The 20,808-nt window shown below is 55.6% G+C and overlaps 1 protein-coding gene across 1 annotated transcript; it reads right to left on the bottom strand.

Annotated features, from left to right (window-relative positions):
* Window positions 1-1,882: 1,882 nt before the first annotated feature.
* Window positions 1,883-20,499, bottom strand: Ephb3 (EPH receptor B3). The gene is made up of 16 exons (XM_076868978.2): window positions 20,385-20,499; window positions 11,781-11,845; window positions 9,969-10,641; window positions 7,474-7,629; window positions 6,421-6,771; window positions 6,137-6,261; window positions 5,789-5,948; window positions 5,600-5,708; window positions 5,184-5,236; window positions 4,054-4,176; window positions 3,704-3,951; window positions 2,999-3,214; window positions 2,738-2,887; window positions 2,450-2,643; window positions 2,206-2,361; window positions 1,883-2,100 (listed from the first exon to the last, which is right to left on the bottom strand). The coding sequence occupies exons 1-16, from the start codon at window positions 20,497-20,499 to the stop codon at window positions 1,992-1,994; spliced, it is 3,003 nt and encodes a 1,000-aa protein (XP_076725093.1). The 3' UTR covers window positions 1,883-1,991.
* Between the last annotated feature and the right edge of the window lie 309 nt (window positions 20,500-20,808).

Below are 20,808 nucleotides of genomic sequence, written 5' to 3'. Positions count from 1 at the left end.
CGCTGGGCTCCGTGGGGGGAATGCTAAGGAGGCGGCGGTGAGAGCGCGGCAGGGTTGCCTAGGGGCGGGGGCGGCCGGGCAAGCCCTCGCCACCAGTCACCCGGCTGACGCGTCTCCCGTGGCAGCACAGAACCCGCAACGTCGCAGCGCCGCGAGGCCTCATTGGCTTGGTCTCTTGCACCCGAAAGAGCGATCGTGTGTTTCGAGGTTTAGGGCTCCGCCACCCTAATTAGAATCTCCCCAGGAAGCTCTGTCTGGAAGCCACCGGGGAGATGGGCGGGGCCGCCACAGTGAACCTCCCGCCTAAGTGGCGCAGCGTGTGTCTATGCCTCTAAGACTACCGCGTCCCGCCCAGCGACACTCCAACTTAGGATACGCAGGTATCTCGAAACCTTTCCACGCCCACCAAGACATACAGTCCAAGGGCTCCTCCTGACACCGAGATGACTGCAGCTGCCTCCTCTTCTTTTGTTAGTTGGTCCAAGGGACCGGTGGCCGCCCCCACGCTTTCTCCTTTTGGCTTCCTGAGACTGTTTTCCTAACCCTCTTCCTGGCTTCTGTTATTTATCCCTGAACCTTTCAAGTGAGCAGGCAGCCTCGGTGGGAATCCCAGCCTCCGCCTAACTTACTGGCTCAGGACTTCTGACAAGTTACTTAACCTCTCCCTTTCCTCTTCTGTAAAAAGGAGACAAAAATACTTCCTTCCCAGGCTGGATCGTTGTGAGATTAAACAAGATCCGGGTATAATTGGGGCATTTAGCCTTGTGCCTGGGCATAATCAGTGCTCCATGAAGAATAGCCAGGTTTCTTGTTTTCCACCTGTGAATGTCAGTGGCTCACTCCCCTTTGTTCTTGGCCAGTGACCCTGGGAATTGATCAACACACCCCCCTTCTGGCCACTCCTTCAGCCACAATGGGTGTGAGAGGAATCTGTAAAACACCATCTAGACTTAGGTGTCTGCCCCACCCAAGGAAGGCCGGGGCCTTAGAAGGTGCAGCTCTGGAGCAGTTTGCCCTCCAGGCCTCAGCACCACTTCTGAGAAGTCAGCTAGATGATCAAAACAATAAGGCAAAAGAAACTGGGCTTGGAAAGGCCTGGATCCGGTCTCCCCAAGACTGGGGGAATGGTGAAGGGGTTAGAAGCCAGGGATTTGGAACTGGAGGGAATTAAGGAATCTTGCTTTGGGAGAAGGAATGAGAAGGGGCAAGAGAATCATCTTATTGCCTTTATTCCGCTGTTGGCCCAGTTGGCCCCCCTGCGGGGCACACGGCCAAGCTTTGCACACTCATCCATATTCTCTGTGCAGGCCAGTGCGTGCACACACACACACTCACACACACACACACACACACATACTCACACACATCCCATCTCTGGCTCTGAGAGTCAGTCTCTGGGGGGCAAGGGGCTGATCCTCTGCCTGCCCCTGCCTGCCCTTTTATGACAGCACCAAGGGCGGGGGTGGGGGCAGGGCCCTCAGCCCCCAGAACAAGTCCCTGTGCAAACTGGAGGTGCCAGCTGGCTTTAGGATGGGTGTCACATTTCCCCATTCCTGGAGTCCCTTCCTCCAGTTCCTGAGGGAGGGACTATTCTCTGCCTACCTGGGGGGCCAGACCCTGCCAGGGCTGGGCCCTGTGGAACCCAGGCTTACCCCACCCCCCACCTGACCCTGCCAGGACCTCCAGCCTGAAGAATAGCCAAGTCTGAGGTTGTGGGGATCCCCCACTGGAGAGCAGGAAGGCCTGGGCCCAGAGGCATCTGGGGAGGGGTCATCACCCCCTCTCCTAATCCATCTTCAATATGAAGAGGTTTGGGGCACACTTCCTGGGGAGGGAGCACAGGCCTGGAGAAGTCCTAGCTTGGGCCTTCCCCAAACTTCCATCTTCTGGGCCACAGCCTAAGGCCAGGCATCCAAAAGTCCAAAAGTCCAGCTGGCTAGTCGGAGTCCCTGCGCAGTCCTGGGGGGGGCACCCCCAGTAGGAGATGGGTGTCAGACCTGCACAGGCAGTGTCTGGTTCATCTGCAGCCGCATGTCCTGAATACTGCTGAGAATCTTCTTCTGGTGGCCAGCCAGGGTGACCCCAATCCGGAGCAGATCTCTGCAAATGGAGTATGGGCAAGGTCAGTCCCTTCCTTCTTGCCTGCCACCCTGGGCCCAACCCAGAGCCCTCTGCCTTGCCCCTCCAAATCAGAGGTGCACTTACTCTGCAGTCATCTGGGCCACCAGGTCAAAGGATGCAAACCCTGCACTGACGAAGCTCTCCTTGTAGCGCCCCATCTTGATGGCATCCAACCAGTCACCGACTGTTGTGAAGGTTGTATAATCTGGGACTGTGCGGTCCAGGAGGGGCTGTGACATGCTGTGGGAGAAGAGAGTGACCTGGTGAGTCCTGAGAGCAGGAGATGCATGGATAGGACACCTGGCTTGAGGAGAGTGGAGGTACTGACCCAGACTGGGCACTGGCGATGACCTTGAGGCTGGCAGCATTGCGAATGAGTTTGTCCAGGGTATTGACGATCTGGGAGAATTTGGGCCTGAGGTTCCGGTCCCGCACCCAGCAGTCCAGCATAAGCTGGTGCAGTGCTGTGGGGCAGTCCATGGGTGGTGGCAGCCGATAATCCTGCTCCACGGCATTGATGACCTGGGCCAAGGGCAGGGAAACCCAGAGTAAGCCACCACTCCATTCCCTAGTCAGTTCCCACCCACCTGACCACTCTGGCTTGTCCCCCACTCACATCCTGGTTGCTCATGTCCCAGTAGGGTCGTTCTCCATAGCTCATGACCTCCCACATGACAATTCCGTAGCTCCAGACATCACTAGCAGAGGTGAACTTCCGATAGGCTATTGCCTCTGGGGCAGTCCAGCGGATGGGGATCTTTCCGCCCTGGTGAGGGGGGCACATGCCCTTCACCCTGTGACTCAAGGCTGACCCCCAGCCCTGAGCCCTTGCCTGGTTGACCCCACCCCCAGATTCCCTCCCAGCTGCTTCCTGTACCAGGGAGCTGGTGTAGGTGGGATCAGAAGGGTCATCCTCCAGGAAGCGAGAGAGGCCAAAGTCTGAGACTTTGCAGACCAGGTTGCTGTTGACAAGGATGTTGCGGGCAGCCAGGTCTCGGTGCACGTAGTTCATCTCAGACAGATACTTCATGCCAGCAGCAATGCCCCGCAACATGCCTACCAGCTGGATGACTGTGAACTGTCCATCATTGAGCTGGGGACAACAAGCAGGCTCAGTGGGCCTGTGGTTCTCTCCTGGCCCATGGCCTGCCTGCCTGGTCACCTGCCCTCTCTAAGTCCTCAGAGATCATACTTCATCTAACCTGCACACATGTCCAGAATGTACTGACTATACATAGTATTGAGCAGCTTGATACAAGATGTATCAAGCATCTTGTACACAAAAACTCATTTAATCCTCATGAGGACCCAGAAGCTTTTACCCTTCCCATTTTACAATCAAGGCAACTGAGAGGCAGGAAGATTGAGTAACTTGTCTCAGGTCACACAAGCAGTCAAGGGCCGAGTCAGGATATGACCTCCGATTGTTCTGGCTCGGAAGGCCTGGCTATTTCCCTACACCATGCCATCTCAATAATTTTTGTAGACTTTGAGTAGGGTCTCTCTGATTTGTGGGAGGTGGCAGTTGGCCTGATCTAGTTCTCTGGAGGGGTAAAGGAGAGGGGCTGGGGTTGGCTCTTACCCGGAGGAAGGAGTCCAGCGCACAGTTCTCCATGAACTCAGTGAGGATCATGACAGGCCGACTTTTGGTGACCACACCCTCCAGCCGGATTATGTTGGGATGGTCGAACTGGCCCATGATAGAGGCCTCACTTAGGAAGTCCCGCCGCTGCCTCTCAGTGTAGCCCACCTTCAGTGTCTTGATGGCCACAAACACCTCCCGGCGGCCAGGCTGTTTCAGCCGACCCCGGCACACTTCCCCAAACTCCCCTGCAAGACATAGGGTGCAGGCCATAAGCTGCTTCTGGAATCATCCCAGGAATGACCCAGCCTCTTCAGTCTCTCATCTACACTCCGCCTCAGAGAACTCACCAGCTCCAATCACCTCTTCGATTTTGACGCAGGACACATCAATCTCTTTGGCAAACTCCCGCACAGCCTCATTGGGGTCTTCGTAGGTAAAAGGGTCAATATAAACCTTCATTCCAGGAGCAACTGGAGGGGGAAGAGGTGGGCGTGAGAGAGTGACAGAGCTTCAGGCTAAGTATGGGGAGGGAACTGCTCAATCCTCAGCCCTCAGGTCCAGAGACCCTGCCTAGGCTATGAGCCTCAAGGAAGCGTGCGCCACAACCTCCCTACTGAGCTCCCTCCCCATTCCCAGCTGATGCCCAGACCCCCCTCCCTATCCCAGACAAGAGAACACTTAGGGACTACAAGAGCCGTACACCCAGGATTCTTCTCCTAGTCGCCTCCTCCCTCATCTCTCATCATGTCCAAACCTCTCTCAGATTCAGCCCTCCCCGGGTTCCCACTGCCCTGACCTTGTCCAGCCTTCAACACTCAGACTATTGCAATAGCCTCCCAGCTGGGCTCTCTGCCTCTGGACTTTTCCCACCAAGCTACCTGGCATCTTCCTGAAACAATACCTCCATTGTCTTCCTCCGCAGCTTAAGAGCCTTCCCAATTACCTGTGGTGGAGTCAAGCCCAAACTCTGCCTGCCTTTCACGACCCTCCAAGGGCTGGCCTCACTCTCCAGCCTGGCTTCCAGAAGCTGTCAAGCAGTCTTCTCACTGCTCCCAGGCAGCCTCCCCACACCCTCCCACTTCCTTCCAGAGGCTCCTCTGGCTAGGAATGTTCTCCCCACCTCTCCAACGCTATTCACTCCACCACCTCCTCCAGGAAGTCTTCCTCCTCTCTGAACTCTTACTGCCCTTGACCACAGGAACAACCAACTTAACACTTAATTGTTCTCTAATTGTTTCCTCTGCACACACACAGCACCTCCTTTTCCCCATAGAATGAACTAACTGCCTTTGGTGTAGGGGTTAGATCTCTCTCAACCTTGGGACTAGCAAGTGTGCGAGAGGGATGCTCAGGGTACCTGGAAATGAGGTAGGGGTCAGGAAATGGCACCCAATTATAAGCAATGAAGTCACAAGCAGGGAAGAGCAAGCCCTGTGGGGGCTGAGAGAGCTCAAGGAGGTAGGGATGCGACACTCACTGTATTGCTGCAGCTTCTCTGTGTATTCGGAATCAGAGCTGTGCCGCTGCCTCCTGGAGGGACAGGGTAGAGGTAGGCCTGAGACAAGTCCCATAGCTCCCTTTGTTCAGGGGACTCTCTAACAGGGCAGAGTGCACCAGAGAGGGCCCTGTGCCTGGTCCCAAGGTTGGTAGTCACAGCCACCTCTGGGTCTCTGGACAGGGACTCAGAGCTCAGTCCCTGAGGGCGGAGGAATAGGACAGGAGAATGGCACGGGATGGACTGGGGCAGGTCTTTCTGGGAGAGAACCTGAGCCCAGGAAGGCTGTGGCTCTGGTCTGGAGGGAGGTGGTGGTCATTCTATGTGGCAGGGGGGCTCTAAAGTGCTCACGGGAAGCTCTAGTCAACCTGTGGGAACCAACACGGGTCTGGGAGTACCTGAGGCAAACAATAGCGATGACCACAACGGCCACCACGAAGACAAGCCCGGCAGTAGCGGAGCCCACAATGAGGGGAAGCTGCTCCTGGAGATGCTGGGCACCAGAGCCTGGAGACCAAGGAGGGGCGAATGAGTGGAGGCCAGGAAAGGACAGGCCAAAGCAGGGACAGGCACAGGGGGCAGGATACCTCTTTCACTCGTGGTCTCAAACTCAGCCGGGCGGCTGTACTGCCCATAGCCAGCTACAGTACGGGCACGGACCTGGACCACGTAGCGCGCGTCAGGCCGCAGCCCATCCAGCTGCACCGAGTTTTTCTGGCTGGTCACTGTGGAGGCGATGCCTTCACTCTGCAATGCAGGAGGAAGAAGGCAATCTCAGGTGGGTCCTGAGGCCAGCTGGTCTGTCCTCACCCAGGTCACCATGTGGTTCCCTCAGTACTTGAGGTTTTGCTCCCAAGGGCCCCTGCACTATCTGGGGGGTACACTTCTTGGCTCAGTTCAGCCCAAGGTCACCTCCTGCCCATGGAGGCCCTGACCTTCTCGAAGTACTTCATCTCATAGTCCAGGATGACTCCATTGGGCCGCTCCGGAGGGGCCCAGGACAGGGTCAGGCTGCTCCCTGAGCTGCTGTGCAGGCGTAGCGTAGGCACCTCCGATGGAGCTAGGGAATAGCAGGCGCTCACCCTGGGTTCCTTGGGTCCTGACATCCCTCAGGATGCAGTTCCCGTGGAACCCCTGGAGGCCCCTTGGCAGATCCTGGGCAACCACAGTTCTATCTAATGGAATTGACCCAGGCCACCCTCCTGTGTTCCCTCCTCACCAGCTTGGTTGGTGGTGATATTCACAGCTGCGAATCGGGGTGGCAGAGGGCTCTTGCCAGAGACACCGTTGACCGCCTGCACCTCAAAGGTGTAGCGTGTGTGGGCCAGCAGATGGCTGATGTGGACCCGGCGCTCTGTCAGGCCCAGCTGCCGAGGCACAAACTCCACGTTGTCATCACAGCGTGAGCAGGCTGAGGGTCCCCCGACCCCGGGACCCCCACGGCACTTTTTGCAGATGACATTATACAAGAGGTCATCCCGGCCACCAAGGTCCCGGGGCTCACTCCACTCAAGGATCAGTGAGGTCTCATTCACATTGGAGATCACACCCCTGGGTGGAGATGGCACCGCTAGAGGGACAAGTAGAAAAAGCAGTGAGCAGGGGACCCTAGGTGTACCCTTCAGCCCAATGTCCCTAGACATTTGTCCTGCCTCTGCTTTATAATCAGAATACTCTTCCTACAGTTCTTCCCTGGGCAGACTCCTGTTCATCCTTCAAGACTCCACATGCAATGTCACCTCCTCGTGGAAGCCTTCCTTGATTCATCTACTCCCCATCCGTGTACTCCCATAACACAATTCCCGGGCCACTTTCTGGCCCAGCTCTTATACATATGGTCATTACCTATTTTTACATCTGTTTCTCTCACCCAGTTCTGAGTTCCTCTATGAGTCCATTTACTCTCCCACGTCCCCCATACCCAGCACAATGCTCAGCACCCCCAAAGCCAGAGCAAGGATAAAGCTGGATACCAGCCTGCGCTAGGGTGTGAGGTTAGAATTGGGCTGAGAGAGAAGCAGTCCTACGACAGGAAGGGTCAAGGGACTAGTGCACTCCCGCCTGGCTACGAGCTAGAGGGTGCTTGTGAAATGGTGGTGACAGGGATGAGCCAGCGGATTTCCTAGCTTTGCCATCTTGCATCATCTAGCCTCTGAGCCTTGGTTTTCCCATCTGGAAGATGGGGCTATTGGCAGTGACCGTTCAGGCCCTCCTAGGCAGGACCCTGGATGGAAGGCCTGCAGAGGGAGAGCCAGAACCTGCGTCAACTCACTGGTACAGGCGCTGTCTGCGGAGTCCGAGTCAGCACGGTAGAAGTTATTATGGCAGGTGCAGATGCTGGCGGCCGAGGAGGTGGTGCGGCTGTTGGCGGGGCAGGGGAGGCAGGGCCCCTCTCCTTGCTTTGCCTTGTAACTCCCAGAGGGACAGGCTGTGGGTGAAAGGATGGTCACCTCCTTTGCTTGAAGACACCAAGCCTCCACACATGCGTGAGAACCTGGCCCTTGCCCAGCCCAGGTATTGGCCCCTCCACCTCCTAGACTGTGGGGGCGATGCTGGGATTGCCTGGCTCCTGCTCAGCTACAAAAGGCCCTTTGGACCATGGAAACCTCACGTCAGCGGATTCCTCCCCGCCCTGCCCCCCTCACCCCCACCTCAGGGCCTCATGAAGACGTCAGCCCCATCACCTGGACAGCCTGGGCTTGTCGAGGCAAGGCAGGGAGAGAGCGGAGGAAGAGGAGGTGGACGGGGAAGAGACCACCAGCGGACTCTGTCACCCTGTATTCTGCTGAGATGCCCCCCCCCCAAGCTCTGGAAAATTCACTCCTGAGGACCCTCAAGGCCACCCTTCCACTGCCAGAAGTAGGTAGGGCCTCTTCTGTAGAGGCTGCCCAGTCTGACCTCTGCCCCACCCTCCAGAGGCAGAGGAGCAACTCCTTTCTGCCCCTGACAGGGATGGGGGCTGAGGAGGGGTGAGGAAAGGAGGGGGGGGAAAGCAGGCAGGAAGGCTGGGGTCACCTGGAGTTCAGAGGCCTCCACAAGGGGACTAATCCCAAAGTGAACCCACAGCCTGAACATCCCTTCTCCCTGTCTCTTCTCCTGCCATTTACACTTGTCCCCTGGACATGAGTGCTGTAGAGTTCTGCTATCTGGGATTGCTATATGAGTTATGATTCAGATTGGAATATTTTCAGTGAAAGGGGGCACTAGGAATAATTATGTTAGTGTGATGGACACGATCCAAGCTAAATGGACACACTAAGGTGCACCATCAGCCTATCCACATGATGACCTCTGGCAGGGGGTCTGCTACATAATGCCAGGAGTCGGGGCTGTGCCCTCCTCTGGGGCTTAATCTCCCCTCACGAAGGTGATATTCCATCCCAGCTCTTTGAGCCAGTGGGGGAGGGGGCAGAGGCCAGGCCAGCCTGGTTGCTATGGGAACCAGCGTGCATTTCCTGCCAGGGACCTGCAGAGTGTTAGCCCCTCTTCAGGCTGTCAGGCTCATCACCCCCACCCCCTTTTTCCACTTTGGAAGAGGAAGTCTCAGGCAGGTTCCCATAGAGTCGTGGAGAGGGGCCCAGAGGACAACCCCAACCCGGGCCTCACAACCAGGTCCACACACCCAGCCCCCTCACACCAAGGGCGATGGCAAGAGCCATCTCCCACACCTCCAAGCAATGACTGCAAGCCCCAGGGAAGAGAGTTGGGCAGAGGGAATGGAGGAAAAGGCCTTTGGGCACCTTGTCCTGCATGCAACAGCCCTGGAAGGGTCGTCAGGGCCAGCACCCATATTCCCGAGCTGTGAGGCCTACAGTATAGACTGCTCCGAGACTTGACTTCCTCATTGGTGAAGGAGGAGATAATGGGAATCCACCTTATGAGGTTGTGGTGAGGGTCAACGAGGGCTCCGCGTGAACAAGTTTCATAACTGGGAAGCCTAGTACATTGTAAGGTCTGTGAGGCTTGGCTAGCCTCCTAACCTCCTCGTGCATAAAATAAGAAGTGAACAATCCCCGTCTTCCAAGCATCCCTGTGCTCCTGAGGCCAGTGAAATGGTGTCTGTGCTTATCACTCATTCACCCCTCACCACAACCCTAGGAATCCTCAGGGCCAAGGAGTCCTCATGCCCCTGTTTTGCACAAGGAAACCAAAGTTCAAAGAGTTAAGTACCTTGCCCAAGGTCACATAGGTGGAAAATGACAGAGTCAGGACTCAGGACTTGAGGGGCTGAGCTCCTGGATATTGTGCCATATACACCACCTCTTAAGGAGATGATCCATAAGAAAAGAGGGTCAAGCACGAGGTGCCCACAGCCCTTCTCCTCTCAGCTCTGAAGCCCATCTAGAATTTCCAGGGTGAATCTACATTGAGGTTAGGACAAAGCAGGCACCTCTGCCGGTCTCCTAAGTCTCTGCCCAGGTTCTCCAAATATCTGCTTGTCAAGGATTCTCGTCTCTCTCTTCCTCTAATTTCATTCTCTCTCTTTTTTCCCCCACAGTGCTGGGTATCAAACCCAGGGCCTCATGCATGCTAGGTAAGTGCTCTGCCACTGAGCTACATCCCCAGTCCTCGTTTTTTCTCTTCTCATTCTCTCTCCCATCTTTCTCTTTGCAGCACATTCTCCACATCTGATACCCACTCTTTCCTTTCCTCTCTCCACCTCACACAAGAGGCCAGGCCTTCTAGTCAGATAGGAAGACTGGCTAGGAAGTATGGCTGTGGCCAAGCCCTCCCTGCCCCTCCTCCCCCGGGCCAGCCCCCACTCACGGCGGCACTGGGACTCCTTGGCAGCTGGCTCATGGCCAGTGGCACAGGTGCAGGCGCCCACAGGCACCATCCACTCCCCGTCGCCATTGCAGTAGAGCTTGAGGGGCACCGACACCTCCACAGCATTAGGGATGCAGGTGCCAGGAGCAATGACCAGCGAGGTGGGCTCGGCCCCAGTGAGGGTTTCAGGGAAGAGTGCGAAGCCTGCAGTGGTGGATGCACACTTCTTGTAGAAGGCGCGCACGGAGATGAGCGACATGCAGGCACCCTGGTCCTGGAAGGCCAAGTAGAAGCCGGCCTTGGAAAGCGGCCCAAAGCTGCGCACCTTGGTGTTGACCCGACCCGCATCGAGCCGTGAGAAGCTCTCATCCGGTGCAATGGTGTCCACTTTCACATAAGGGTTCTCCATCCAGAACGGGGAGGAGGCTGAAGCCACATCACTGTCAGCCTCATAATAGAAGAGGTTGAAGGTCTCCTTGCAGGAGCCAGGGATGTTAGGGATGCTGTTGCAGTCACGCACAGTGAACTTGAGCTCCACGTAGACCCGCTGCACGTCCCGCCTCCAGATGAATCCCGTGCGAAGCCAATTGTTCTGGCTCGACTCACGCACGTTGCACACCTGATAGGTGCGGATGGGGTTCATGGCCTCGTCATAGCCACTCACCTCCTCCCACTGGGCACAGACCAAATGAAAAAGACAGAGTGAGCACCAACATTTTCCAAATGCTTACCACACACCCAAATCTGCTACCTTGACTTCACAAAGATGCTTCCATGTGAGTGGCTGAGCACAAACTATGACTTCAAATCCCATCTTTTTGCTCGCTATATGACTAAGTCACTTCATCTCCCTGGGCCTCGTTTTCCCCATTTGCAACATGGGAACAACTAAAATGTTTATGGAATAAATAAATGTTTTTAACTGAATCAAGTATCTAGTAGAAGGCTGAGAACTGGTAAGTACCACATGAATATTAGCTATAATATTTATTATCTTTAGGCCTCAGTTTCATCACCTATAAAATGGGGTTGATTGGAATTAAATGAGGCTATGGGGAATTAAACCACCTAAGACATGAAACGGGCTTGTTAACAGTGCCTGACAGAGGAAGCATTCGATGGATCCTGGCTGTGGCTACTACATTTAATCTTCACAAGAACTCCATGAGGAGGAACATCTGTCGTCCTAAGAGAAAAGGAAGTCAAGGCTCATGGGACAGAGAGATTTGCTCAAGCCACAGTTGGGCTGGTGACTCCTGGGCCTACAGTGCCATCGTACTGCAGGGGTTCAAGGCTTGGCCCAGCCATGAAGGCCTCCAGGAAGTTAATTAGGATATTGTAGACCTACTTAACAGGGAAGAAATTTAACAGTGAAGAAATGGAGGCCCAGAAAAGTCAACTGCCTTGCTCACGGGTCACGCAGCAAGTTGGAGATCTGAAATCAAAGTCTCCTGATCCCTAAGCCATCCATCAGTCTTTCCAGGGACCCCGGAAGGAGGGAAATGATCAGGAAAGGCTGCCAGGTGGGTGAGGGGAAGGCATAAGGAACAGGCTGAAGACTGGCTGAGGGGCAATGGGACAAAGACAGTGCATGGGGGAGGGCACAGGCAGGCAAAAGAGGAGAGATGCAACCACAGAGAAGGCCCAGAGGTGACAAATGAAGGAGGATGGGGATGCCACAGAAGGTGACGGTGACAGATGAGGGCAGAGGCAGCCCCTCTCCAGATCCCGGAAGGGGACATGGATGCTGGGTGGGGGAGGGCAGTGGCCTCATTAGGCAACAAACACTAAGGGGAGATGGGGAAGTCCTACCCCACTTTCTGGATGAGATGTCCATGCCAACTCAGACGTCACCCATTTTGTGTCCATGAGGGTCTCTGGGAAAACAATAGAAGAAAAAAAGGTCAGGGGCTGATCTCAGGATGGGGAGGAAGATAAAATCACCCAGAAACAGCCATGACATAGGAGACCAATTCCCATCAGGTACCACTCTCCAAATCCCCAGAGTCCCCAGCTCCCTGACTCTAGAGGAGACCCTGCCATGAAATGTCACAGCCCCAAAGATGTCAGGTCCAGCAGGCTGGGGGTGGCTGTCTGCAGCTGACCCCAGGCCTGGGTTAATGAGGCAGGAGCAGAGGCTGTTCACACACCTACAGGCTCCGCTAATCTCCACACAAAGGGGCCAACAGGGCCTTTATCCTGGAACAAAAGGCTGTGTGCTTCAGACTCTGGGCCCTGGCCTCCCCTGACTCCATTCCCAATACAAAGGCTCAGCCCCACACACTGCCTGGGGAAGAGGAGGGCAGGGAGAGGCCAGAGCCAGCGCCCACCCAGCCACCTACTGGAATGGGGCAAGAATGCTCTTCCAGGGTGGGTGGGGACCACCAAGGCCCAGAACCAGCTCCTAGTAAATGCTGCTGCAGTCCTTGGCAGAAAGCACTGCCACTCTGTCCCTTCTGTAGAAAACTGATGCCTAGATAAAATAAATGTATCGCTTATGGTAAAACTGCTAGGGCTTGGCGCAAGGGGTTGGAGGGTAGCTCAAATTCAGATCTAGCTGACTCTATAATTAATCCCTTGTACTCAGACTGCAGTATGCCTCTCTGTAAAGGAGGGACAAGAGAAGTCAACTCAGGAGTTACCTCCTCCAGGAAGCCCTCCTTGACCTCTGCGTCAGTGTCAGACACCCTCCTCTGTGCAGGGGCCAAGGGCTTGGCTGCATTGCCTATCCTGTATTCTGAGCTGTGGATTTTAGTCTGTTTCCCCTTGCTCAGTCACAGAAGGAGCCTATTAATGTCTCTGACATAAACTTGCTCCCCTAGGAAGCTGGCTCTGGGCTCTTGGCTGGAAAAACTCTATTCAAGTTGTTTAGAGCCTTGCTAAGTAGCTGAGGCTGTTCTTGAACTTGTGAAGTAGCTCAATGGTAAAGCCTCCTGGGGTTCAATCCCCAGCACCAAAACAATAAAAAGAAAGAATGAATGAATGAAAAGAAAAAAAAAATGTTGAGACTCTGAAAGACAATGGGATCCCAAGATCAGACCTAGAGGATAGAAAGGGAGGGAAGAGGTGTCAACTCCTTTCCTAGAGCCTAGGAGACAGGGCAGCTGATAGTTCTCCCATCAACCCTGGGCTGGAATGGGGCAGGGCCACCCTAGAACTTCTTGAGGCTGCTACGCTAACAGTAAGGATCCCTGCAAGGAGAGACTCAAACCTCGCAGGGTCTCGCTGAGGATGGTGGACAGGGCATCCGTGGCCCTAGCCCCCTGTGGGAGGCATAGGGGCACTGGGCAGCAGTCACTCACTGCAGTTAGTGAGGCTCCCTCTCACTCCCAGTGGCCTATCCCTGGAGGTCTGGGCTGCAGGATGAGCTATCCCAGCCTCCTTGACGGTGGCCTGACAGGCCCCTCTGGCAGACAGACAGACAGACACAGACATTCAGCAGAGGAGCCTTCTAAAGAAGCAGAGATGGGCAGAAGTAGGGGCTCGGAGACAGGCAGGCTGAGCAGGGGCCCAGCTGAGATGCAGGGTGGGCAGCCCGAGTGGAGGGATGTGCAGAGCCGGCTGTCTGCCGGGATGGCCGGCGGCGGACTACAAAAGACAGTGAGACGGAGAGACAAGGAGGCCCAAGGAGACAGAGACAGAGAGGGAGGTTGCCAAGTGGCCTCTTCCCCAGCCGGCAGCCGGGAGTATTCCTGTTCCTGGGAGCAGCCGAGCCAAGCGCACCCCCTCCCCCAAGTCAGCCAGCCAGCCAGTCCGCCTGCTTGTCTGCCCGCTGCTGCTGCCCGCCCGCCCGCCGGAGCAGGCAAGGGCTCCCACCGCTCCCTCGCGCTGCCTCCCTCCTCCCTCTCCCTCACTTCCTTCTGCTCAGCCTGTGCCAAACCCATCTGGAACTGTTTAAACCCAAATATTCAGCCCCCTCCCCCCTCCAGCCAGATTCCTCCACAGTTTAAAACAAGCCCTGCGCTGGCTCTGGGAGGAGGGAGGGGAGGGAGGGGAGGGAGGGACGTGGGGAGGTGGCGCGGGAGGGAGAGGGCGAGGAGGCTCTTCATTTCTGTTTAATTTCTGGGGAGCGAGGGAGGGAGGGAGGGGATCGGCCCTTGGCCATCGCACAGCCTTGGCCATCGCTCAATCTCGGCACATTTTTCCCATTAATGAGCAGAGGACTTGGATTTCGAGTCCTGTGTGCCTGAGGAAGGGCTCCGGTCACCCTGGTGGGGAGAGGGTGGGCTGCTCTCTGTTTCCCCACTTCTGGGGGGAGGTGAGGGCTTGATCTCTCCAGCCTGACCAAGATCAGGAGGGAAGGCAAGGACCTCACAGACCCTGCCTGTGTCACAGCCTCCAAAGGGCTTGAGGGGAAGATATGGGGGTGTCACAGAACCCATCTGACTGTGGCACAGGGAGGGAGAGACCTCTTCTCTGTGCATGTGTGGTGTATGCATGTGTATGTGCACGCATATGTGCCCATGCTGGGACAGGGGCTGAGGCCCAGGGGCAGAGGGCAAATGAGGAATAAGTGAGCAACCTTCAAACTCTCCCAGCTACCTGCTGCACCCCACCAGGTGGCTGCAAAGGGAGATGAGAGAGGAGGGCCACCGCAGACACAAGGCTCATACTACCCCAAAAAGTCACCAGGGATGTGGACACCAGGACAAGGTTCTTTCTGGAACTGGGGCTTTGCTGCTCAGGAGCAAACCACAGGCATGAAGAGCAGCCACGTGGCAGCAGCTGTGTGGCTCTCACCTGTGCACACAGTTGCACACACAGCACACAGTTTGCAGTGGCTGGGCTTGTTCTTCACCACTGGGGCTAAAGAGTGACAAGTCAACACATATGGTGGACAAAAACACACAAAGCCACAGCTACCCGCAAACACACACATAGCTCCACAGTCTGTCTTTTTCAGACACACAGATGCATATGGTACAAACAGATTAGTCTTCCTTAGACAGTCATCTACAGAGAAGCTTTCTCACACAGAGATCTGGCTTGCCTCAGGCAGACCTGTTCTCACAGCCTTCCTAGGGAAATGCATACCCAACCCAACAGTGCCTCTTCCTTACACACCCAATTGCACACTATCACCAGCCACGAGGCAGAGAGTCCTGAGTGTAAAGTGCAAACACAAAGGCCAGTTTCCCCATACAGACTTGGTGACATGCTCTTACACAGTTACTTGAAAACTACAATTAGATGCCAGGAGCACTGGAACATGCCACAACTCCCCAAAGGAGTATGGAGACACGGGTTTAAGTATCAAAAGTTTGAGTTGGTGTAAAGCCTGAGATGAATCTCCATGCACAAACCACACACACACACACACACACACACACACACACACACACATACACACACACCAACCATGTTCTTTATCTGGAATTCTGCAGTGGGGTGGAGGAAGAGTTGAGAGAGGGCAGTGCCCCTCATCCAGGTCCCAACTCTGTGACATCTCTTGGTCAGGCAGGCCACTCTTGTAGTGCAGAGGTACTGGGGCAGCCTTGGCCACTGGCACTGGGAAGGAGCAAGCCCTAGCCCTGCTTCCTGTTGTCCTAGCTCAGTCAGGAGCTGCCAGTCAGGTCATGGGGCTGGGGGTGGGGCAGGGGCATGAAGATGATTTTGGGTGTGACTGGGTGCGGCCTCCCCAGTATAGCCTCTGCCCAAGCAGCAGGCCACTTCCCTGCCAGCACAATGGTACTGTCTTGAGGACTCCGGAGACCTCCGGGAGAGGGTAACACCATGAAGAGATTTTGCCTCAGGAGCTTTTGCACATACAAGTCAAGGACCTGGTATAAGGAGGGCATTTTAGGTACACAGGCCTGCCTCTGAGGACCTTGTTGGGCCACCTTGGTGCAAGGGCACCAGCTGGATCCTGCCACATGCCCTGGTGAAGGGCCAGGGCCACACAACTTTATGGAGCTGCCAGACCCCACTGCACCTCCAGGCCCCAAGTCACTCAGAGTACCTCACCCTGGAACAGGAGTGCCACTGAGACCCAGGGAACAAAGGGAAAAAAAAATGGAGATGGAAGCAAGAAGCCTCCAGCCTAAACTCCAGACCAGGGACTCTGAGGTAGCAGAAAAGGTCATGTTCCAGGGCTGGGCTGGCAGAGTGTGCAGGGACAGGACAGAGGGGCAGGGTCTGAGCAAGAAGGAGCAACCAGGAGCACCACCAATGAAGAGAAGGAAAAAACCCCAAGCCACCCCTGAGGGCCCTCTCTTCCCACCACCACCACGTGGAGTCCCTACCTCAGCCACCAAGCAGAGGGCTCTGGTTCCCAGTTTTCTATCATGCCCCCACCCCTCTTATGTCACTATGTGTATGTGCTTATGGTTGTAGGAGCCTGAACACTCAGGGTGGACAGCCTGAGAGAAAAAGGGTCTTGGGAGGACCCAGCTATAGGACCTGGAGCACATGTATGTTGTGAAGGAGCCTAATTCACCCAGGGCCACCTTTACTTCCTCTGCCACAGTCCCTTGGCCCCCATGTCTGGGACAGCGGGGAAGGGAGCATCACAGAACAGAGAACACACTTTGTCTTTCATTCTTCCTCTCAGATTATGGGGATTTATAATTAAATAAGCCTGAGAGGGAGGAGAAGGGAGAAGCAGCCCAGGAAAACCCAAATGCCTCAGTGCTCATCCAGGCACGGACCCCATTGCTGGCCCTGCCAGTCAAAATGGATGGACAGCTAGTCCTCCCATGAGCTCTCTCAGCCCCCACTGCAATGCTGGTCACAGGGGGCCTCGTCAGGGGCTGGGGATTGAAGGCCCTGGGAAAGCTGGCCCCAGGGTAGCCCTTGGGCCAGGGGGCCTCTCCCGCCCCATCAGGTGCCCAGCTGTACCTGCCCGCCCCCCACTGCCCAATCCCGACAAACCAGTTTGACTCAGCACGACAGGCAGGGCTACAATTTTCAAACTATGCAGGCCTGGTGATTCAGCCTCTTCGAGCTGTTTAATTAGTGGAAGGCCAGTGGCGGAGGCCTTGCCCACAGCAGCCTCGGCTTCAGCTCACAGCCACTGAGGCCTGAGAGGCGACAGGAGCAGCAGCCCTGGCTAAAGGGAGGGCAGCAACAAGCAAACTGGTCCCCCAAATACCTGCTGCTGACCCTCCACACAGCTCTGAGGCTCCAGTTTCTGACAAATAGTAATAGGGTGGTGTGGGGGGAACAACGAAATGTGACTCAAAAAAGCGACCAAATCACAAAAATGCTGGGCTGTTGTCCCTTCTCAGTTTCTTGTTCTCAGTGGTCACTCCAGCAAGAATGGAAGAGGTAGAAAAGCACAGTACCTTTTCCCCTTGGGGACAGGTTCCACTGCAGTGACTACTCTGCTAGCTGGGCTTGGCTGGAGAGGAAGATGCTGGCCCCACCTCTTACAATCTGGTAACTGTTTCTCTTTTCACAAAAGGGTATCTTCCCAGCTGGGACCTAACCATCCCTTCTCAGGTGTAAGGGCCCTGTGGCTCAGACACCATTCCCCAGGCCCCATTCATGGTCCCAGAGGGGAGAATGATATTGGCTTCAGAACTGGGGATCATTACTCAAAAGGAGACCAAGCGACAAAGTGGCTTTGTGTCCCTGTGTCTGTGGGTAAACCCCAGGGCAATTTGTATGTGTGGGGAAGGGGTAATCAGAGGGCAAGGGGAGCTGTGATTCTTCAACTAGGGAGAAAAGGAAAAACCTCAGCCCCATCTGCATGGAAAACTGATGAGATCCTTGGATGCAGAGTCTTGGTGAACCCCAAGTGTGTAGGGGAGAAAGAGGAATCAGGTGTCAGACAACTTTGACTAGTGGGTACATGAGGGGCAGCACCTGTAGCTCAGGGACCCCAGGCCTAAATATAATGACCCAAGTCACAGAGAAACAAAAGGCCAAGGGCAAACCAAATCCTGTGAAAGCCAAATGGAACACTGGATGGAGGGAGCTGGATCCCTCTCCTGTAAAGTTTGGGGGTGAGGCGCTTAAGAGATCTTTAGTGCTAAGGGACCTACATACCTTCAGAGCTCTGCCCACTGGACACAGCCCAGGAGCTGGAAGTCTACCCATTCCACACTCCGTGTCCCAGAAGAAGGGTGGGGTACAGACAAGAGACCGCCAAACCATCTCTCTTCCCATCCCTTTCCTTCTTGGAGCTTCAGGAAAATAAGCTCACCCCATCCTTCCAACCAGCCTTCCCTTAGTCATTTCTTCCTCCAATCCCTTCCCAACCTCCCTAGGGTAATAATAGCAACAATAATAATAACAACAGCTAATCCTTGAATAACAATGAGGATGTGCTAAGTGCTTTACACATAGAAACCATTCAATCCTCACAACAACTCTGTTGAGGTTGGTACCATTATCATCTCATAGTGAGGGAGGAACTAAGGCTCTGTAGGTCCAAGGTCTCGTCCTGGCTGTAGGGGTCCGCACACTGCACCTCTTTTTCTCCCACACACAAATTAAAGACTACAGGGTCTGAGGTGTTCAAAAGCGAGGGCCATGGTGAAAGCCACACTGTAGGCACTGCTACTTTCTAGGGGCACCCTACGGGAATCTGGTCTCAGCCTGGGGCTAGCCCTGACTCCCACTTTACTGTTTCAGCAAGCAAATGGTTCTAATGCCCTCTCCTCCTGGGCTGTTACAGCTGATATCTCTAGTTTAGTCCACCAGCTCCATGGCCTAAGAGGCTTGGACACCAGCTTCTGGCTAGGGCCTGCCTGTGGGGACGGATCTAGGAGATTATGAGGAATGGAAAGGAGGAAGAAAGGGATAGGAAGAGGGATGCAGTGAGGGAGGAAGGGGTGAGCCCTCCCAGGTAGCCCTTGCTCACCAGACCCAAACCACACCCCCACTCCAAACTAGCACCCACCACACCCCACAAGGGTCATGGACCTGACACACACAGGTGACACACAGCTCCATAAGTGCATGTCTGAGTGTGTCAATGTCACCTCTTCCGGACTAAGACAGACAAAAACCTGGGAACTCAAGCAGGCTCCCTGGCTCACACCCTTAAGGCAATCAACAACAAAGCCCCACACTGGTTTCTCACGCCTGCGATCCTATCACACACATGTGGGTGAGTGTGCACCAGTGTGGGCGAGACCTCAGTGTGCCTGTCTGAATTTGCATGTGTCCACCCGTGTGAATCTATCTGTCAGCACAGTGGGTCAGAGATAAAAGGGGGTGGGAGATGATAGGAACATTTTTCCCCTGGAGAAATTCGAAAGCATCAGAAGCAGATGCCTTCTCTCAAACTGTGTTAAAGATTTTTCCTTCCAACCTTTAAGTTTACCTATTGTGAACACAGAAAAGAACCAAGTTACACAAAATTCATGGTTTTTGTTCCTAAACTAAGAAAGTGACTAGATACAAATGCCAAACACTACTGTCTATATTCCAATTTCTTCCAAATTTCTGGGGGTGTCTCTCTATCTATATATATTAAGGAAGGCTCCACCCTTCATTTTATAACTACACATTATTTTGGAAAAGGGGGTATTATATGTGTGCATCCCTATTGTCTGTGATCTGCATTGGTGCCTCTGGCCCTGGGAGGCTGGTGTCAAGTGGCATGCGTGTGAGCTCGCCTGCCAAGGCCAACTACACTCGGGCTGTTCATCCAAGTACAATTATTTGGAAGTTGGAGCTACCCCCTCAGCGGCAGTCTTGGCAGATTTCACAGAACCCACGGAGAAGCCCGGCCTTTTCCCATCGGCTAATGAGTAGCGCACCCAGCCTCGGTGCTACAGGGGCAGAGCCCCGCTGCTTCAGGGGTTCAATGAAATCCAAGCAAGCTCTCAAAGGGTCCTGCCAGAAGGTGGAGGGATAGCCTTAGAGAAGGATGCAACGCCCATGCACACAGCACCTCATATGTAGTTGGAGCTCGGTAAACCATAAACAATAACAGGCCCCCGCCTCTTCACCCCCGCAGCCATCCCCTGACAAAGCGGGGTACACACGCACTCACACTCTCACAGTTAACTCCAGCGGGTTCCTAACCGGTGCCACCTCCCCCCAACCTGGGGAGTCCCGCTTCGCCCCCACCCTCCACAGACCCGCCGCCCCCGCCTCGTTTGATGGGTCGCCCACTCTTCCTCGCCGCTGGGAGGTGCTTGGGCCCTGTTTCCCTGTGGTGAGTGAGGGGTACTCCCACAAAAGCTCACGGCGAGACCATCACTTTCGGGGACGCTCATCCCGAGTTCCGCTGCTCGCAATCCCCCAACCCGCAGACGGTCGGCAGCGGAGTCAGCTCCAACCTCCGAGGCGGCTCTGGGGGCGTCCTCCCCACCCATCCTTCAGCCCCGGGGCGGGCGCAGGCGGCAAAGCCTCCTCCGACGTGCGCTCAGCGCTTATGGACTCCCACCGCGCGACCTACCGGGCCAGAGCTCTGGCGACCCCCGGCACCTTATCCCGGGCGCGCCCCCCGACGCCACTCACCTTCCAGAGCGCGGCAGCCGGCGGGAAGTAGCAGCAGCGGCAGCAGCAGCAGCTGAGGGAGCAGCAGCAGGAGCCCCGGCGGCGACGGCTGCGGCGGCGGGCGGGCTCGGGCCATGGCCGGGGCGACTCCGGGAGCCGAGCCGGGCCGCGCCGGGCCGGGCCGTGCCGGCGGGGCTGCGTGCACCCGAGAGAGGGTCCGCTTGGCAGGCTCGTGGGTAGGCTGGCTTACGGTCCCAGGAGACCCGGGTAAGAAGGGGTGCAATCCAGGCGGGCGGCTCTGGGACCGAGGCGGCGCCCCGAGCTCAGAGATCCTGAGGGATGCGGGCAGGTCGGTCCCGCGGGAATCCGGACCGACCGGTCCAGGAGGATCCGGGGCGCAGGGTGGCTGGATGCCGAGGACTCCGGGAGGCAGGAGGGAGCAGGT

Source organism: Callospermophilus lateralis, chromosome 10 (assembly GCF_048772815.1).
Source record: "Callospermophilus lateralis isolate mCalLat2 chromosome 10, mCalLat2.hap1, whole genome shotgun sequence".
NCBI lineage: Eukaryota > Metazoa > Chordata > Mammalia > Rodentia > Sciuridae > Callospermophilus > Callospermophilus lateralis.
Note: the sequence above shows the minus strand (reverse complement) of the source record. Positions and strands in the feature narration are given on the sequence as shown.